At 41.2% G+C, this 17,681-nt stretch overlaps 1 protein-coding gene across 1 annotated transcript in view; it reads left to right on the top strand.

The window, feature by feature from the left end:
- Positions 1-17,681, top strand: part of cdh23 (cadherin-related 23) — a 176,752-nt gene that overhangs the window by 33,605 nt on the left and 125,466 nt on the right. The window contains exons 3-5 of the mRNA XM_078272533.1: positions 888-1,030; positions 1,314-1,361; positions 1,750-1,842. Coding sequence (XP_078128659.1) covers positions 888-1,030; positions 1,314-1,361; positions 1,750-1,842 — 284 coding nt within the window. The remainder of the gene's footprint in view (positions 1-887; positions 1,031-1,313; positions 1,362-1,749; positions 1,843-17,681) is intronic.

Here is a 17,681-nt window from a genome sequence, read left to right as displayed (position 1 = left end):
TGTTACTGAGATGTGTGTTCATGGTGAGAATTAATGGAAGAAGTGAGAATGAGGGTAGGACGGAGTTACGTTGGTGTTTGGGCAAGTGAAGGTATTTAGTGGTAACATGTAACTTTTTTTTAGCTCACCTCTACAGGATTACAGTTCAGCACCATGGACAGTGTCTAATCCCTTCTGGCTGTCTCTGTTTCCTCTTTTTAGGAAATCCATGAGTAATGTTGCTACCTGTAAAAAAAAAAAAAAATCTGGTTCTTCTCTACTTGGATGTACATTTACATGTAAATGTGTGTCTGTCTGTGTTCTGCGAGTCGAAAAAGAACATAATACATATTCATAACCACTGGGGTCCATTGTGTGTGACTGATATAGGCATACCCTCCCCTTTAGCCCATTTACGATACCCTGCCCAAGCAGGCCTGATGGCGCTCCACCTCTGGGTTTGATTAGTCAGCCTGTCTGAGCACTAGTGTCTGTGATGAATGAAGCCTGTGAACCACTGCAGCTTCAATTAAAAACCCTTTTCTCCTCTACCCTTGCACAGGATAGTGTGGATTTGTGTCGATGACATCTTTATCCTTAACATGAAAATGCAGCTTGTTGCACCCACATGATTTTAGTTCTTTTTGGACGGTGTCTAAATCAATCTTTGCCCTGACATTGAAGGTCAAGTTATTTCCTTTTTTGTGTATTTAGTGGGTAATTTTCAGAATACTTAAAGGAGAGGAGCAGCAACTAAAAAAAAAAAAACGCTGAACAGTGATTTTCAGACGCGTAACAATTATGTTTCATTCAATACAAATGCATCGGGGTAAGAAATACAATGACATGTTTCTTGAAAAGCTCAAAATGTAGTTAGATATTCTGACCTTTGACTGTCTGCCTGGCAGGTTCATCAGTGGCCCAGCTGAAAGCAGAGGATCCTGAGGGAGAACCTCTCATGTATGGTGTTTCAGGAGAAGAGGCCATGAGGTATTTTTCTGTGAACAAAGACACTGGTGTGGTCTGGCTTCGACAGCAGCTCGATCGTGAGGTATGAGCACCAAACCAACACACACGTTTACACATTACCAAAGCAAATGCATTGTACATAAGAAAAGACACTCAGGACAATTTTGAAATGGGAGATGGAATGTAAATTATCAAATGATGAAAGAGCAGTGAAAAGTGCAATGCTCTTCAGCGGGGAGGGATGAAAAAGAAATGGTTTTGAGTTCAGAGTGGCATTTCTACAGTCTTTGTATTATCTGCACTGCTCTTTTGCACTAACATGTCCATCCAAAGTTTGTGCTGATGCATGTCTCCGTCTTCAACAGACCAAGTCAGAGATGCAGGTCGAATTCTACGTGAGTGACATTCAAGAGGTAAGAGACAGATTTACACTGTGATCACAGTTATGACACCTCCCGTCACACTCTGCCACCTGGTTACAGCCTGACTAAATGTCACATAGATGGCTTCTCGCTCAACCCATCTCCCTTTCAGTCTCTTGCTTTCATTCGCACCCTTATTTCACTCTTTCTCACATGTAATCATCCTGACACCTGTCTCACTTACAGTTTAGTTACTGAAACACAATGAGGTTTATCCCACTCTCCCCCGCAGGTAATCTATTACACACTTGTCCTGTTTTCTTCACTCTTAATCTTAGTTTGGTGTGGCTATTACACATTTTCAGTGACTACCATTCTCTGATAAATAAGTTGTGGAGGAGGCTTTGGAACAACTTTACCAAGGTGTTTCCTCCCTCAGGTGGTCAAAGACACCGTAAACATCCAGATTGGAGATGTGAACGATAATGCGCCTTCCTTCCATGGGCAGCCTTACACCGTCAACATCCCGGAGGTAAGCCTGACAGAAAGATATTTAACTTATTAACTTAATGTACCCAAGGTAGTAGTACAATACTTTGTGTGTGAGTTTTTGATGCACCTCTTCCTGCAGAAAACTGAAAAAGCATCATATGTAGGACAATTGTTATATAACTAGGGCTGTCAAATGATGATTTTTTTTTATCGCGATTAATCGCTAAATTTCTATAGTTAATCGCGATTACTCGCATATTTTATCACATGATTAAAATTCTATTATTTTGCATTTCAGAACTGTTTTTAAGCACATATTAACAATGGAAAGCAATTCTTACCAGTGTATATTGATAGGAAATCAAATGAATGCAAAGAAAGTTACTTTATGAACTTGACTTTAAGATTTGTATTTGTTTAGTATTTATTTACTTTAAACAAAAGAAAAATGTGTGAATCTGTCATTATTGCACAATTCCTCCAAGTACCTAACTAAAAAAACCTATCCTTACCAAAGTCAATATAGTGTTTAGTAACGCTTAAATAATGTTGATTACTCACTGACTTCCAGTGATCACCGGTTAATGAGACAGCGTTTGCAGCACTTTGCAGCAGTTCCAGTTAGGCTGCTTTCTCCGCTTTACACAATGTGCATGTGGCTTTTGACTTGTCTACTGAGCCATCTGGGAGTTATGGAAAATAAAAAGCGTCATTCAGAATTGTGTTGCTACTGTCTTTCTCCATCATGCCTGCAGCCTGCAGCAGCAGCAAGTGTTACGAGGAAGTGGCAGCTTGATGATAAGTAACAGTGCAGCAAAGGGTCAAAATAGTAGCCTGTTAGGCACGACGCGAAGCCGAGTGAAGTGTAAAATAAATTCATAAATGCCGGCATGCGATTAATGCAATTAAAAAAAATGAACGCGTTATGCCCGCCTTAATCGCATCGCGATTAACGCGTTAATGCTGACAGCCCTATATATAACTTATTTTTTTATGAACTTAAAAACAATGATGCCAGCATAAAAACTGACCATCCAAAGAACAGTTTCCTCACATATAAAGTGATTTGACCCACAATGGCTTGATTCTGGAATTTAAGAAAAGGTAGGAAAACATGTATTAAAATTCACCTCAATGTTCTAACTATTTTTACAGTAGTAAATGCATAGTGGTTACATCCAACTCCTGGTGATCATCAACAATTCAGTGCTTTTTTTGGTCTCTGGTGCCCTGGAAAAGCTGTGTTTTGCTGCACCTGTGATCTTCTCACGATTTGAGGAATTGTCTTCGAACTCCTGTTTCGAGAGTGTGCTAACAGCCTCCTTTCTATATCGAAGAAAAACACACTTTGCATTAGAGACCTCAATCTCATTTCTCCTCTCCGTTTCTCTGGCTTCTCTGTCCTCTCTGAATCTGCTACCTCCCTCCTCAGCTCTCACTTCTTTCCATCTTTCTCTCTCCTCTTCGCCCTCTCCCTCATCTAATCCTTAATAGAAGTAATTGCCAGAATAGAGTGGAGGACTTCAAAAAGGGGCTGAACTCCACACACACAAACGCACATTTTGTTGTGTTTATATTGAGCACATAGCCCTTTCTGAGTTGTCACCAAATCTTCAAAGCCACTGGCTTTTTCTCTCCCCAATCCATGAAGTCAGACAAATAAATGGGAGAAAGGAGGACCGTTAAGACGAGGCTTTTTCGACCACCCACCAGGGAAGGTTCTCTCAGGCCAATGCAACCACTGCTCAGTTGTATGGGACTTACACTTATAGTCCACATACAGACTCTGCAAACAAAACGCTTCAGTTTAGCCTCCGGAAAGCCATTAACCAGAGCTGTGTTTGACCCTCAGTCGCTTACATATTGTTAGTTCCCTTAAATCACAGTGAATTACTGCTTGTGTCAGTCCTTCCCTCCTAGTGCTTACAAAATTCAAGCTTTTTTATTTGAGGCAATGGGTTGTGGTAATAGATCTTTAAAACACTAAACACTGTGAACACAATGAGACAATACAGTCAAAATAAAAAGGCATGCCTTTTGTATGCGACCACAGAGTGAGACTAATGCAGGTGAAACGTGTTTTATCACAAATCTCTATCACTTTAGTTGTTTGTGTGCCTTTATTATAAATGAGACACAGCAAATTCATTCATATTTGTATGACTATGTTGCAATTACAATGCAGCACACCGTCCAATCTGAGAGCTTTTCATTAAAGCCTTCTACCTCCTTCCATCTGGAAGTAGGAGTTTTTGGGAACAATATTTCTTCCTCATTGTACCCGTTTGCCCTTCCTCTACCCTTTTCTTCACCTTATCCTGTTTGCCCACAACTTTCGTTACACCGGCATTTTTATGGCCTCATTACCTCTTTGACCCTAACTGACCTCTAGCGGCCGAAGCAAACATACTGCGACATCACTCCATCATGCTGTCTAACTGGACATGCCAGAGTAACTGGGTGTTAACGTACAATCAACACTACTAGATAGTGCTGCTGAACTTTAGCACACAGAGAAAAAGATGGTAAAGGGGTGATGGATGTGAAGGATGGCAGAGGAGGAAAAGTAAATTCATGACAGAAAGACAAAGGATTGAAATGATGGAATTCAACACACAGATAAAACAGATTGACGGAAGCCAAAAAGAAAACAACTCAAAGGGCTTGAGGGTTGTTTAAACAGAAGAATCATTAGGAGAGGAAGTATATTGAGGTGGGCCTGATGCAGCTCAACAGTGAGCAGATGAAGCAATGTGAGTGGCAAGGTGAGCAGTCCAGTAGGGAGAGCGGGGGAGAGTGTGTGTAAATGTCGTTTTAATTTGTAGAGCCATAAAGAGGGTGAAGGGGAGCAGGTGGGCTGCTATCATTCCCTCTGTCAGTGCTAATGAGCTGGCCATATTTACAGCATCCACACACTCAGGCAGCCAGCAGCAGAGACTGGAAACAAGAGGCGAAGACTATCACCAGAAATGTTTTGATAGAACAGCAGATGGGCCACAACCCAAATCCATTATTGGATGAGATGATGGAGTGAGCCTCCAACATACTGAGAAGTGTTTTTCACATTCAGCTGGACAGGTATATTTATTTTTTATTTTTTTATTTAACCTTTATTTAACCAGGTAGGTAATATACAGTCTATATAAAATGCTAAATGAAGTGAAGAGTCGATATATAGTTAGTGCAAAAAAGGTAGTCCTCCTATAGAGCAAGCCCTCTATCGAAAAATCCAAAAGGTTGTTGTGTGTGCATCTGTGTACTACAGAGCTGCTGTGAGACCACCCATGGCTTAAAGAACAACCCTCCCCAGAAACCCTCACACACACCTCCCCCGGCTGTCTGACCCTCAACACTCCCCCACTGGGAGTCGGTCTCTCTGTCAGTGCCACTGTGATAATATCAAATGCGAGCACTAACAACTTTTCAAAGTGTGCCCAGTGTGTGCCATCCCCTGCGGTTCCATACACTGTCCCCTGACCCTTACTTGTATTCTTCTGCTTCTCTTCCTCTGCAGTCTCTTCTGCCTTAAATGCCTGTTTCTGTCCTACACGCATAAATCTGCACAAAACACATTTTCTTAATGCCATTATTGTATCATACACATTCACCTCACATGTTTCATCATAGTTATATATATATATAAAAAACATACTTTTTTCCCCATGATCTTAGCAAGGTATACGTTTTATTTTTATTATTTTTGGTTGAGCCCCTCCAGCTACAACTTTTCACAATTTAAATACCAGCTCTTTTTCAACCTCTTGCCAACACTCCCATTCATCCCGACCTACAGTAGATACGCAGTGCAGTGGAATCCTGCTTTTGATAACGCTGTAATGATGCACACAAGATTGTAAAGGCGACTTCAGACCAGCGCTGTAATGCAGCACATAGATTACGTTTATTGGCAGACAGACGAGAGGCTTCTGGTGATAGATAGCCAAACTTTATCTGTTTACTGTCTCTCAGGTATGTCAGGCAGGTGAGCAAATCCCTCCTCAGCCTCTATTTTCTATAAGCCATATCTCAATGTCCCTCTCTAACCTACAGTAAGCTCTGATGAACTACGGTTGATGTTATAGAACAGGGCTGCCCAAGGTGGAAACCCCTCAGGTAAAAGTCAGACATCTAAAGAAAGAAAAGCCCTTTAGTCTGGTCTGAAAAATAACTTTCTTTATTTGGTTTGTTTTTATGAGAATTCGCCAAAAGGAGCATAGTAACATGAATCATCAGAAACCTGAGGTTATTTGTTCCTAAAATAATTACAAGTGACTAATGTTCAATTAAAATTATCTTTTGTTTTGTGGTACACTGCCCCGAATAGAAATCTAGCTCTTGTTTATGTTATATATATATATATATATATGTAGTATATATTTGATTAATCAATGACTTTTATCAGTTGGATACTTGCTGCTCAAAGGCACTATAAGCAGTAGATGAGAGGAAATCAAACCAGCATGGTTTTAGCCCCCAGCTTTTGGCTACTACTTCCTCTAAATACTTGACAAGCGCACGCGCGCACACACACACACACACACACACACACACACACACACACACAAATGCACTCATATTTCCGATAATATTGGCAGAGGGTGTTTTAGAGCTCCTATTATGCCTGTGAATGAGCTGCTTAGTGTTTGATGTGGGCTCTGGTAGCAAAACAGAGGCACCTGCTTTTTGATGTGCCCTCTGTCGCTGTCAGGTAGAACATAGATGAATCTGTTATATTTCTTTCTTCTTTGCCTTTTTCACTTCTGAAAGCTGAAATTCATCCCTAATCTTTCATCGCCTTCTGCCCTGTATCTCAGCAGGATACAGCATCCAAAGGTAATTTGTTTACCAGGTTAAAAAAAACCGTTCAGTACCTTCAGTATACGGGTGACTAATATCATTGCAGTTGCAAGGTTCACTGGGAACTTAGTCTTGTTTGTATGGGAATACATTTATTTTGTATTTTACAAAATATTTGTGATTTAACTTCTACAGAGTCATCCTGCACATAGAATGAACGGAAGCCAACACACACACACACACACACACACACACACAGCCTCCTAGAAGTTCGATTTATCCCATAATGATTTCAGTATCATCGCTCCTGGTCTCTCTTGTAGTGTAATTGAATCTAGTGGTTACTGAGCTGAGTGGGGGCTGGTTGACAGGCACAGGCCTTAAAGAGAATTCTGCCTGACACTAAGACCCTGAGCCCCATAGGGAGGGATCGAGGGATTTAGGGAGAAAGAGAGGAAAAAATGGATAAAGTGAGAAGGTTAAATGGGAAGCAGTCAATATTTTACTCACCTCAGGCTCCATTTATAACTTTCTCCTATTTGGTGCTTAGGACTCAATTCTAAGCAAAAGTTGTGATTTCTCAAAAGAAAGTATCCTTATTGAAGAATTTGCAGGAGAAATGTTCTCCAGTTTTGAATGGCATATAAGAAGCTGTTCCTCTGCATCATGTCTTTAATAATGAATAATGTACTCATGAATACAGTTTAAAAAAAGTGTTTTGGAAGTGTGAAAGTGTTTTTTTATTTCTTTCTCCATCTGTCCATATGATTATGTCTGACAGCACTGATTAGACCATAGCACATGATCATCCTCTACAAACTAATCTCAACTCCTCCATTCTTTATACAACGCAAATACAGTACATATGGCCAGTTTATCTACAGTACTAGAATTATCTACCAACTGTTTGTTCACATATTGAATGCAGAACTAGTCCCTTAATTTCCTTTGTTTTTTTGTGTGTGTAGGGAGGGATTTTCCATTTGCAGATATTGAATATAGATATAAACTTTTTGAATGTGCTTACCACACATGAAACCAGTATAAAGGAGTGAGTGCAGTCATTCACTTCTATGAATGATTATTCAGTTGTGGATTTCAGTAAGCCTTTCAGGGCAAGATGGTCGCTAAAGTGAGTTGTGAGAGAGGACGTCGTGCCTGTAGAACAATTTTTCCACTCATCCTTTCCAGTCCAGGGGTTAACGCAACAAATACTGCCTGGGCATCACGTATGCTGCCACTCATGAAGGTAAATCACCTCCTCTTCCTCCTTTATCTTTCTGTCATTTACTTTATCCCACTGAGCATGAAGAGCACCTTGATTTGCGTGCTACACAGAGATGGGCACAGATTTGTCTGTAGAAAAAAAAACTAAGGCTCCTGTTTATGAGTGACCATCGAAAAGTGTTTTCCTTTTTTCAAGGGTAAGGTTTCGAGCACACAAGGAAAGACTGAAGGGGGAGAGAGAGAGAGAACGGCTTGCACTCCCAAAAGCCATTAAAGTTTAATTCACCCACTCCTCACTCTTTGAATAAATCAACCTGTCGTTCCCTCTCTCCCTTTCTTTCAAGTGTGTGGGTCCCACCCCTCCATCCCCACCCCCACCCTGCCTTTTGGCGCTCTCCTTCTTTCTAACACTTGGCAGAATTGTGAATTCAAGGTTTTGCTAACATTGAAGACAGTTGTGCATCTTGTCAGTCCCTTCATATTTTTTGCGGCAACATGGGTGATTGTGTTTATGTTTGAGATGGAAAGAAATACAGAGTGCTTACTCATACTCATTGCTTTTTGCGGTGTGTATGACACCATGGTTATGGAAACAAAACTCTGCTGAAAGCAGACTTGTGTAGGGGAAAAAAAGTTTTTTAGCTACAAGTTGTGCCTTCAACCTCACCAGGGGCCTCATGTATAAAAGATTGCACAGCTTTCATACCAGAAGATGGTGTACGGCCAAAACTACGCACAGAAATATTCACATGTATAAAACCGGGCGTACGCCAGGTCCTGCACACCTTTCCTTTATACATCACAATCAACGTGAAATTGAGCGCACATGAACGAGCCACCGACCCCGCCTTGCCTCCTCCCATAAATTAATATGGAAATTACTGTAAATGCGCCCCCGACGTCCAATCACAACGGGTTATCCCGCTGCAGACGGGGAAAAAAACTTCACCGACTGTGAGGTTGAGGTGCTGATCGCGGAGGTAGAGGCGAGAACAAAAAAGTTCTGTTTGGAGGTTTGTCATCTTGGATAAGCAATAAAAGAAAATGCCCAGAGTGGCAAATGGTGACCGGGCAGTGAATGCACCAAACCATGGCAGAAATTTAAAAAAAAAGTTTAATGTTGAACTGGAAATCAAGAGAATAGTGGCAGCGCCACACCAGTTACAGAACAACATGCATCTCAGTGTCAGTCCAAATTACGCACAATAAGCAGTTTGAACTCACTGATGTAATGCCATTTATTTATTTATTTTCTAAGTGTTAGCAACTACAGAATCACAGGCACTATTGCATTTTTCTGTGCCGATCTTTTTGTTGCACAGTGAATAAGATATTTCATCTATGAGAAATACAGAGGATGACTGAAAGTATTTTCTAAGTGGATTTTTCATTTATTTCCCGTCCTCATGTTTAACAGAGGTTAAGTAGCCTGCGAAGTAAACAGTTAATAGTGTGAAAGATGTGAAACATTATCCACATAAATGATCAAACTTTTATGGAGTATCAGCGCATACAATTATGTTTTTTCATAGACAACCTTAGAGACGTGTGCCAGTAAGTGAAGTAGAAACTTTATTTTGTAATGTTTGGTGATTTTCGGCACTTTTCAGTTAGAATTTGCCACGTTACAGAGCCAGAAAAGAATTTGCGGACGGCCCGCACATTCTCACGTCAAGTTAATTTTTTATACATCACAAAGTGTCCATGAAAACCAGCATAAGCAAGCTTTTCGTGCGTACGCAACGTTTATACATGAGGCCCCAGGGCTCATTTTGGCATTTTCCTCAGCGATTCTTTCCCTCTGTCTTCGTCTGTGTCTCAATATGCATCTCTCTTCCCATTCAGCTATTTTCCCTCTCGCTGTTCCTCAGACCGTGGCTATATTTTCCTTAATAGAGCTTTATAGCCTTTCCAATTTGCTCAAATCTGTTTTGGCTGTCACTTCCACAATTGAGATAGTAGGGAGAAAGGGATTATAGAAAAAATGATGCATTATGAGAAGTATTGAAGAAATGAATAGGAATACTGTTGCTACCAACTGTTTTTCCTTTTTCTTGTTGTACACTAGTGAACCATACATACACAAAAGCTTGCTGTAGAGTAACATATGATTAACTTGAATCATACCTTGTACTAATACCTTGTACTCTCTTCTATAGAAAGCATCACTGACTTGTCAGTAAAAGCAATGCTTTAGTTAAAATATGATTTTATTTTGCTGCTACTTTTACTGTTCATTTTACAGCTCAGATTCCAGGTTTTACAAAGCTATGTTGCAGCAGGCATACATGACAACCACAACAAACACCTCTCAAACCAATTAAGGTGACAAACCGATGTTGAAGCTCCAACTTGCAGCCCATCTTTGTCAAATCTCTGCTACGTTTTCACGTTGTCTTTCTACTCAGGCTGATGGTGTCTAGCAGGGTCTTGTTTGGCACTTTATAGAACAAACCATCCATTTTGCCCCACTAGCTGAGGGGACTGATGGTGGTTATATTGGTTGGTCCAATATAACCGTACAGTTCCCAGGAAGACTACTAGCTGCTTGTCTGAACTTTTGTGTCACCTAAGCTCATACATACAAGAAACTAAATCAAATGGGTGACAATGATGTTTATTTAGGCATTCATGTCCCCCCCCAAGGGTTTAACACGTTGCATTGTGGACACTTTGTGGTTGTGTCATAGTTTAACGGGCTGATTGCAAAGCCATTCACCACATTGAACCAGTTTGATTGGTAACATCGTTTGATTTTAATAGCACCACCATCAATTTTTTATATTTTGGCCTTACTTCATTTAAGGCTAAAAAAAACCAATTCATCATATATTATAAATTCACTATATGGTCCTGCACCGTAGTGGCTGCAAGCAGGGCTTTTAGTATTGTTTTTGTATTTGTATATATATTTTGAGTCTTTGAGTAGACAACTAAATGTACAGAGGCAATGTGTGTACAGGAATCTTCTTTCATTGCAAGGACTTTGAAATTAGATTCTCTGCCTTTGTGGAAGAAGCATTGTACAACGTATCATGTCTTGATATTATTTTCAACATGACATTTGATGATTTATGTATTTTTTTTAGATCACATTGCAGCGTAATTTTGACTTTTCTGTCCTGTAAAGAATTTGCTCCATAGCTTTCATCTAAATTGGTCCACATGTACCTCTTGTTTTCCATCACAATTCCATATCTTGTCATTGCTGTGTGCAGTTTTTATATCTGTGTTTAGTATGCACAAGTTTCAAAATGGATTTTATGCCAACAGGCGCCGCAGCCTGTGGCAAAAGCAATCGCGGCCATTCAAGTCAATGCTTGATATTCCACCACCCGCGTCACTGTGTGTCCCAGTAGCGTGCATGAAGCAGCTCTTCGCTCTGCTAAAGATAGGTGGCAGGTCTATTTTCAGCGGCTGACTCTGCTCGACGGCTCTCAAAAGCTGACGATGCGTATATGGACATGTACCATAATGGTACATGTCACTCCGCTTGGAATACAATCTCTAATTTTACGAAAATAGTTCACCGAAACGTGTTTCTGAAAACATTTTAAGCGAGAAATATATTTAGCAACTGCATAGCCTGTCTTCATTTCCAATCGGTCAGTTTAAAAGTTTTTTCGTCAGCTTAGAGAGGCGCTGAGCCGGCCACTACTCATTTGCATAAACTTTCCTGGATTCAACTTGATGCAAATGAGGAGCGGGCGACTCGGCAGCCCGCTTCTCCTGTGCCGCGTTCTATTTACCTTGGAACTCGGAAGCCGGAGCTGGGATTGACGTCATACCCGAGTTGAATGCGTTCTATTTAAAAGTCGGATTTTCAGTGGTTTCATTAGCTCTAGCCCGGTTAGCTATTGTTAGCAATACCAGTTGATAACAACGCATTACGCTGTTTTTTGTGCATGCAAACAGCGTAACAACATGTCCACAGATAGAAGTTGAACATGCCTGTGTGAACGACTGATTTAGTGACACAAGACAGAAGTGCTTATAACTTTGTTACTGCAGCTTTTCACAACTGTTGATACAGGGGGCAGCCCTGTTGGATTTTGAACTCGGGCTACGGCGAGGTTGTACGAGTTCCGAGCTCGTAAATCTGAGGTCAGGGGGCGTGTTTACGACTTTGACCTCGTTAAAACCGAGTTGCGAGGTAAATAGAATGTGGCATAAGTCCCCGCGACACTACCAGAATGCATTGCACGGCTGCTCCCATATAAATGAATGGGAAGCCTGGAAATGACGCTGACAATGGACACGTACCATTAGAATCTCAGCAAAGCCTGTTTCTGACTGAATGTGGGTAAGGAACGTTCTGAAACTAGGAATTAGCAGGAATAGCAGGAATTGGCTTGGCTTTAATGAACAAGGAATAATACAAAAGTAATGTGTGGTAGCTTCTCCTTTCGTCAGAGAGTACAGCAGAACATACAGAGTTTGTAATTATATATTCAACTGCAGGTGTTTGTTAGGTTTTTACCTTTGGTCAATTACCAATTCTATTGAGTGAAAGATATGATGTTCTATGGTGAGATAAGATTCTTTGGTGTGTTGTAGTCTTTCATTTTATTGGAAATAAGTCAGAAAGAAACAGAAAAGTCAGTATTTCTTTTAAGTAAGCACGGTCTGTTTTCCCTGTAGTCACCTGCTATCACTGATACCAGCGACCATCACCAAGGTCTTTCCTCATCCAAGTGAAAGCCCTTTCCTTCTCAACTGTCTTCCTCTCTACCTCCTCGGCTCCCTCTTCCACGGTGTCCCCAACACAAGTGCTTTGATGTATAATTGAGTTGTGTGCACGACCGCTCCTCTCTCCCTTTCTTACACTCTTTCCTCTGTGCCCCCCCAGGACCCGGCTTATAGAAAAGGTAGGTTAAAAGGGGAAAGAAGAAAAAAAATATATAATAGGACACTAGAAAGGAAATTGAGACACTACTCATAAGAGATTTTGGCAGGAGAGAGGCTATTGGATTGGACAGCTACATCATAAGACAAGTGTAAAGCAGCTAAGAGCTGCTACTAATACAGTACAAACCGTAGGCGAAATTTCAGCAGTTGCTACAAATGAATCAATAAAATGCTATTATGAAATGTTGGATGAGCAAAGGGGATTGAGACACTCGAAGGCGCAGACAATTGACACTCCTCTCATTGAGCACTCCATAACTGGTGTCATGTCTCATCAACAAGATATAATTTAATTTGACAACATCACATTCTAGTAATTGAGATAATGAGAGATGAAAGGGGAATGGAACAATGTAAATAACAGGTTGGGGTATGGGTTTTGATGTAGGAAGTACCAGTTGCCATGTAATGATCACTTTATACAGGAGATAATTATACACACAGTGCCATTCTGCATTAGGGCGGTTTCACATTGTACGCGCAAACGGCAGCACTGCGCTATGAAACCCATTATTGTCAATGGCTTGCGCGCACAAGAACTGGTCTCAGCGCAGCGGCAGACCAGTTCTTGCAAGCGGAAATTTGCGGCTGGCCGCTCTTGCGCGTGCCGCGGTCAAAGTTCAACATGGTTCAACTTTGACCGCGCAAGAGTGGCCGCGGTGCGCTGTGACGTGCATTCAAGTGTCTGAAAAAAACAACAAAAACACAGAATACACGTGGATCCACAAACGGAACATGGACGAGAGGTTGATTTTGGCCGTCAGCGATCTCCCAGAGCTGTATAGGCTACGACACAAGTTCGAGGTCATACAGAGACCTCGGACGCAAAACTATGCTGTGGAAGCATATTTCACCATAATAGGCATGCCAGCTGTGTAGATTATTGTAGCCTCTTAATTTAAATCATTCAGGTTTGTTTTAGCTATGTGAAATCAACATATATGTCTCCACTGAAATACAATCCTTTGTTACATTTTTTCTCAGTTACTTTGGTGCATTTGTCAAATCATAATTGCATTTGCACAACAGTGAGTGCATTTCTTAAAACAATTGGTGTAAACTGCACCGCCTAGTGACTGACCTGAAAAATATATGTATGTGTATCTTGCTGGAAATCTTTTGTTTGTGTCCAAAGCAAGTACCAATGAATGTGTCCAAAGCAAGTATTTATGAATCAAACTGACAAGTCCTTACGCCATTGTTTATACCAAGATAGTGAAACTGCTTTGTGGTGTTGTCCATATTTAACAGTTCACTTTGTAAGTATAGTCTAATGAACAATGCACATGAAAGGGAGCACTATGCCCTATGTGACAAACATTACACATTATTGTCATCGCTGATCTGAGAAATGTGCCAAAGCAACTGAGAAGAACTGTAGCCTACTGTTATGAGCTGCGAAAACCAAATACCAAGTTTATTATACAGCTCCATACAGGTTTTTGTAGGATATATTTGTATTTTTTATAAAAAAAATTAGAATTTATACTCTTTATTGATCCCCAATGGGGAAATTACAATTTACACTCGGTTGTTATTACACAATAATAATATTGTATTTGTATGTTTATATGATGTAAAATATGTTTGGACTGATTGACACAAGTCATGTTCATTTTCATTGAAGTTCACATATAGGTAGGTATATGGCCTTTACACAGAATAACTACCCATTTCCAAATGTGTAAGCTCCAGTTTTGGAGGAATTAATTGCATATATGCATTAAACAAAGTGTTTTCCAGAGAAATAGCCAGACGCTCCGTTGTGGAAATGGGCTTTTGGAATGTTGTTCGCATCCGGGAAATCGTAGGCCCGACTCTCGTCAGCAGACTTTCAAATTGCTCCCTGTTGAGCCGAAAGTACCCCTGGAACCGGACACAGTGAATGCGGAGCTCCTTCACCAGCCAGAATTCCCCCAACTGCTCTCTGGACCTGAGGGTCTCGTGCACCCACACCCTTCTTCCTGCTGCCTTCCTCCGTCTTCTCCTCACAACCAGGGCAAGTGCCAAGGCTTTCTTTTGTTTCAAAGACAGAAACATCGTCTCCACCAAATCACTACTGTGTATTCACAATGTCGCATGTACTGCACGTCTGATGTAAACACCGGACGCAGACGTGACGTGCATTCAAATATTGCTGCATGTATAACGTAAATTTGCGCTTAACCCGGCGGCAAGCACAACAAATATAGGTGGAAATAGGACATGCAATAGGATGCATGTATGAATGTAGGCTCATATCTTAGCTTTATTATTCCCAACTGCAATGACTGCAGACCTCTTACTTAGTAAGTATATAAACATGCAATGACACAGTGTTGAAATGTAACATTTTATTTAGAAATGAAAATAATCCACACGTCTTCATCTATTTGGAGGAGGAGTGGAAGAGAAGGTGGAAGAACCTAAAGGACAGGTACATAAAGGAGAGGAGACAAAAAAGTGGTGCAGGGGCAGATGCGGAAGTAATTTTCCATACCGTCTTGTCTGGAGCCACACGTCAGGGAGAGACAAATAGCCAGACGCTCCGTTGTGGAAATGGGCTTTTGGAATGTTGTTCGCATCCGGGAAATCGTAGGCCCGACTCTCGTCAGCAGACTGTCAAATTGCTCCCTGTTGAGCCGAAAGTCCCACTGGAACCGGTCACAGTGAATGCGGAGCTCCTTCACCAGCCGGAATTCCCCCAACTGCTCTCTGGACCTGAGGGTCTCGTGCACCCACACCCTTCTTCCTGCTGCCTTCCTCTGTCTTCTCCTCACAACCAGGGCAAGTGCCAAGGCTTTCTTTTGTTTCAAAGACAGAAACATCGTCTCCACCAAATCACTACTGTGTATTCTCAATGTCGCATGTACTGCACGTCTGATGTAAACACCGGACGCAGACGTGACGTGCATTCAAATATTGGCGCATGTATGACGTAAATTTGCGCTGAACCCGGCAGCAAGCACAACAAATATAGGTGGAAATAGGACAACCTAGCGGCGAGCGCAGCACATGCTGCTTACAATGTGAAACGGCCTTCAGTATCATTGGTGCTGCCAGTGTTTTTTTTTAGAGCTCTGTCGTCCTACAATATGCACACAGCTTAAGCCTTGTAAACCTTGGGTACATTTAGCTGAAATAGCTCTTGACCGCGTCCATCTTCTTCCTACATGCAGTGCTTTTCTTGCTTATCTCTCTGTCCCCACTCTTCTCTGCTGCAGAGCTACATGAAGTGATTGCAAACAGACCCCAGTAGTGCCGCGGTTTCTCTGTACAGGCTCTGTCTGTTCAGATCTGTGTGTCTCTGTATATGGCTTTTACATTTAGTTCAAATCTATTCAGTGCGATCAACGGGATGGGGAGCGTGCAAGTTTGGTGCTGTGTTTACGTTGCAGCATACTACCAGTGTATGACAATACCTCTCTTATTCACAGTCACAAGAACTGCACTAGAAAACATACTGTAGCTCCAATGATAAAGTTATGCAATACAACTTTATTGTTTATGAATGAATAATTGACTCTGACCAGAACAGATGGCTAGTAAAGACTTAAATGTTGTAAAATAATATATCCTGAAGTGTAGATTCAAACATCTTTGGCAGATTATTTGAGTATTGAAATTTGATTTTTTTTTTTTAACCAAATTGCTTATAATTTCTACCAGGCTGAAATGTCTGCCTATAACCTCTCCCTCTCCTTATTTCTCTCACACTTAAGATGTTAAATAAAAAGCCTGCATACTAATGCATATTTCAGTGATATGTGTTAATTTGCCCATCAAACACCCCAGTCCTATTAGAGTTCCTTAGCTGGCAAGCAGATGGAGGCATTTTAATGCTCTGGTTGTATGTTCCCTGTTGGAAGTCAGAGATGGGAGTGATGAGTTTAAGCACACACACACACGCTATCCTTGGGGAGTAACCACTGGCATTCTTGAAGCTCTGGAGTAATGCATTGGAAATTAAAGCCACCTGGGGTCATAGTGCAGGAGAGAGGCAGCCTAGATATTTGTACTCCTATGTGTCTGCAATTGTTTGAAGTCTGAATTATGCATTAGATGGGAAGCATGTATATTTGTACGTGTTAGTGTGTCTGTGTTTGTGTGTTTCTGTGGAGAGGCAGCTGAGACATTAAGTCTCATGGAAGGTGGAGCACCATCTGCCCTCATGATACCCCACGCCTGAGGCTACAGATAGAAAGAGATGTTGATATAGAGTGCAGTGTACCTATAGGACCAGACCGCATAACAGAATGATTCAGGAGTACAGAATTGACAATGAACACACAAAAGGCTTGAAAACGAGCACACGTGGGGATACAAGTAGGGAGGAGAGAAAGGCAGTGTACCTATTGGAAAAGAGCAGAGAGTGCATTGAATCCCATGTGATGTTCCTGAGATAAAACGGCCTCAACAGCAACTTGGGCAGCATAGTTTGTCTTAGAAAGTGCTGTGTAAGGTGCTGCTCCTTCCAGTCCTCGGCCCCAAACACTTGCAGTTACATAAGAGGTACCATAGTTAGCACAGTCAAACACAATCACACTCAGTCAGCCCTATGGTTCCCTGATGCGTCTAACCTGTTCCAGACCTCAGAATTGCTGCCTAAATTTTTTTTCAGCAGTTCAAATAGATCTAATGTTGAGCCAACCAGAGGTGTCATCGAGAAAGGAAATGTCATCTTTCTGTGCAAATGGCAGAAAAATGGTGATAGAAAAATAGCCACAAAAATGGTGACAAGGGTGAATGAGGTATTGGAAGCTTCTGTGTCGATGAGATGGTTATGCAGGTCACTACTAAATACACCTCATAAGAAAACCACAAATATGAACACAATGTCGTAGTAAATAAGAAAGTAAAAACATAAAGGCATTGTGTCAGATTATCAGGCTAAGTATTGATGCCTCACGCACATTTGTTACTCCATATCATCCACGTTATCATGAAGATTAAATCCAGCAGTGTTAT

Source organism: Sander vitreus, chromosome 17 (assembly GCF_031162955.1).
Source record: "Sander vitreus isolate 19-12246 chromosome 17, sanVit1, whole genome shotgun sequence".
NCBI lineage: Eukaryota > Metazoa > Chordata > Actinopteri > Perciformes > Percidae > Sander > Sander vitreus.
Note: the sequence above shows the minus strand (reverse complement) of the source record. Positions and strands in the feature narration are given on the sequence as shown.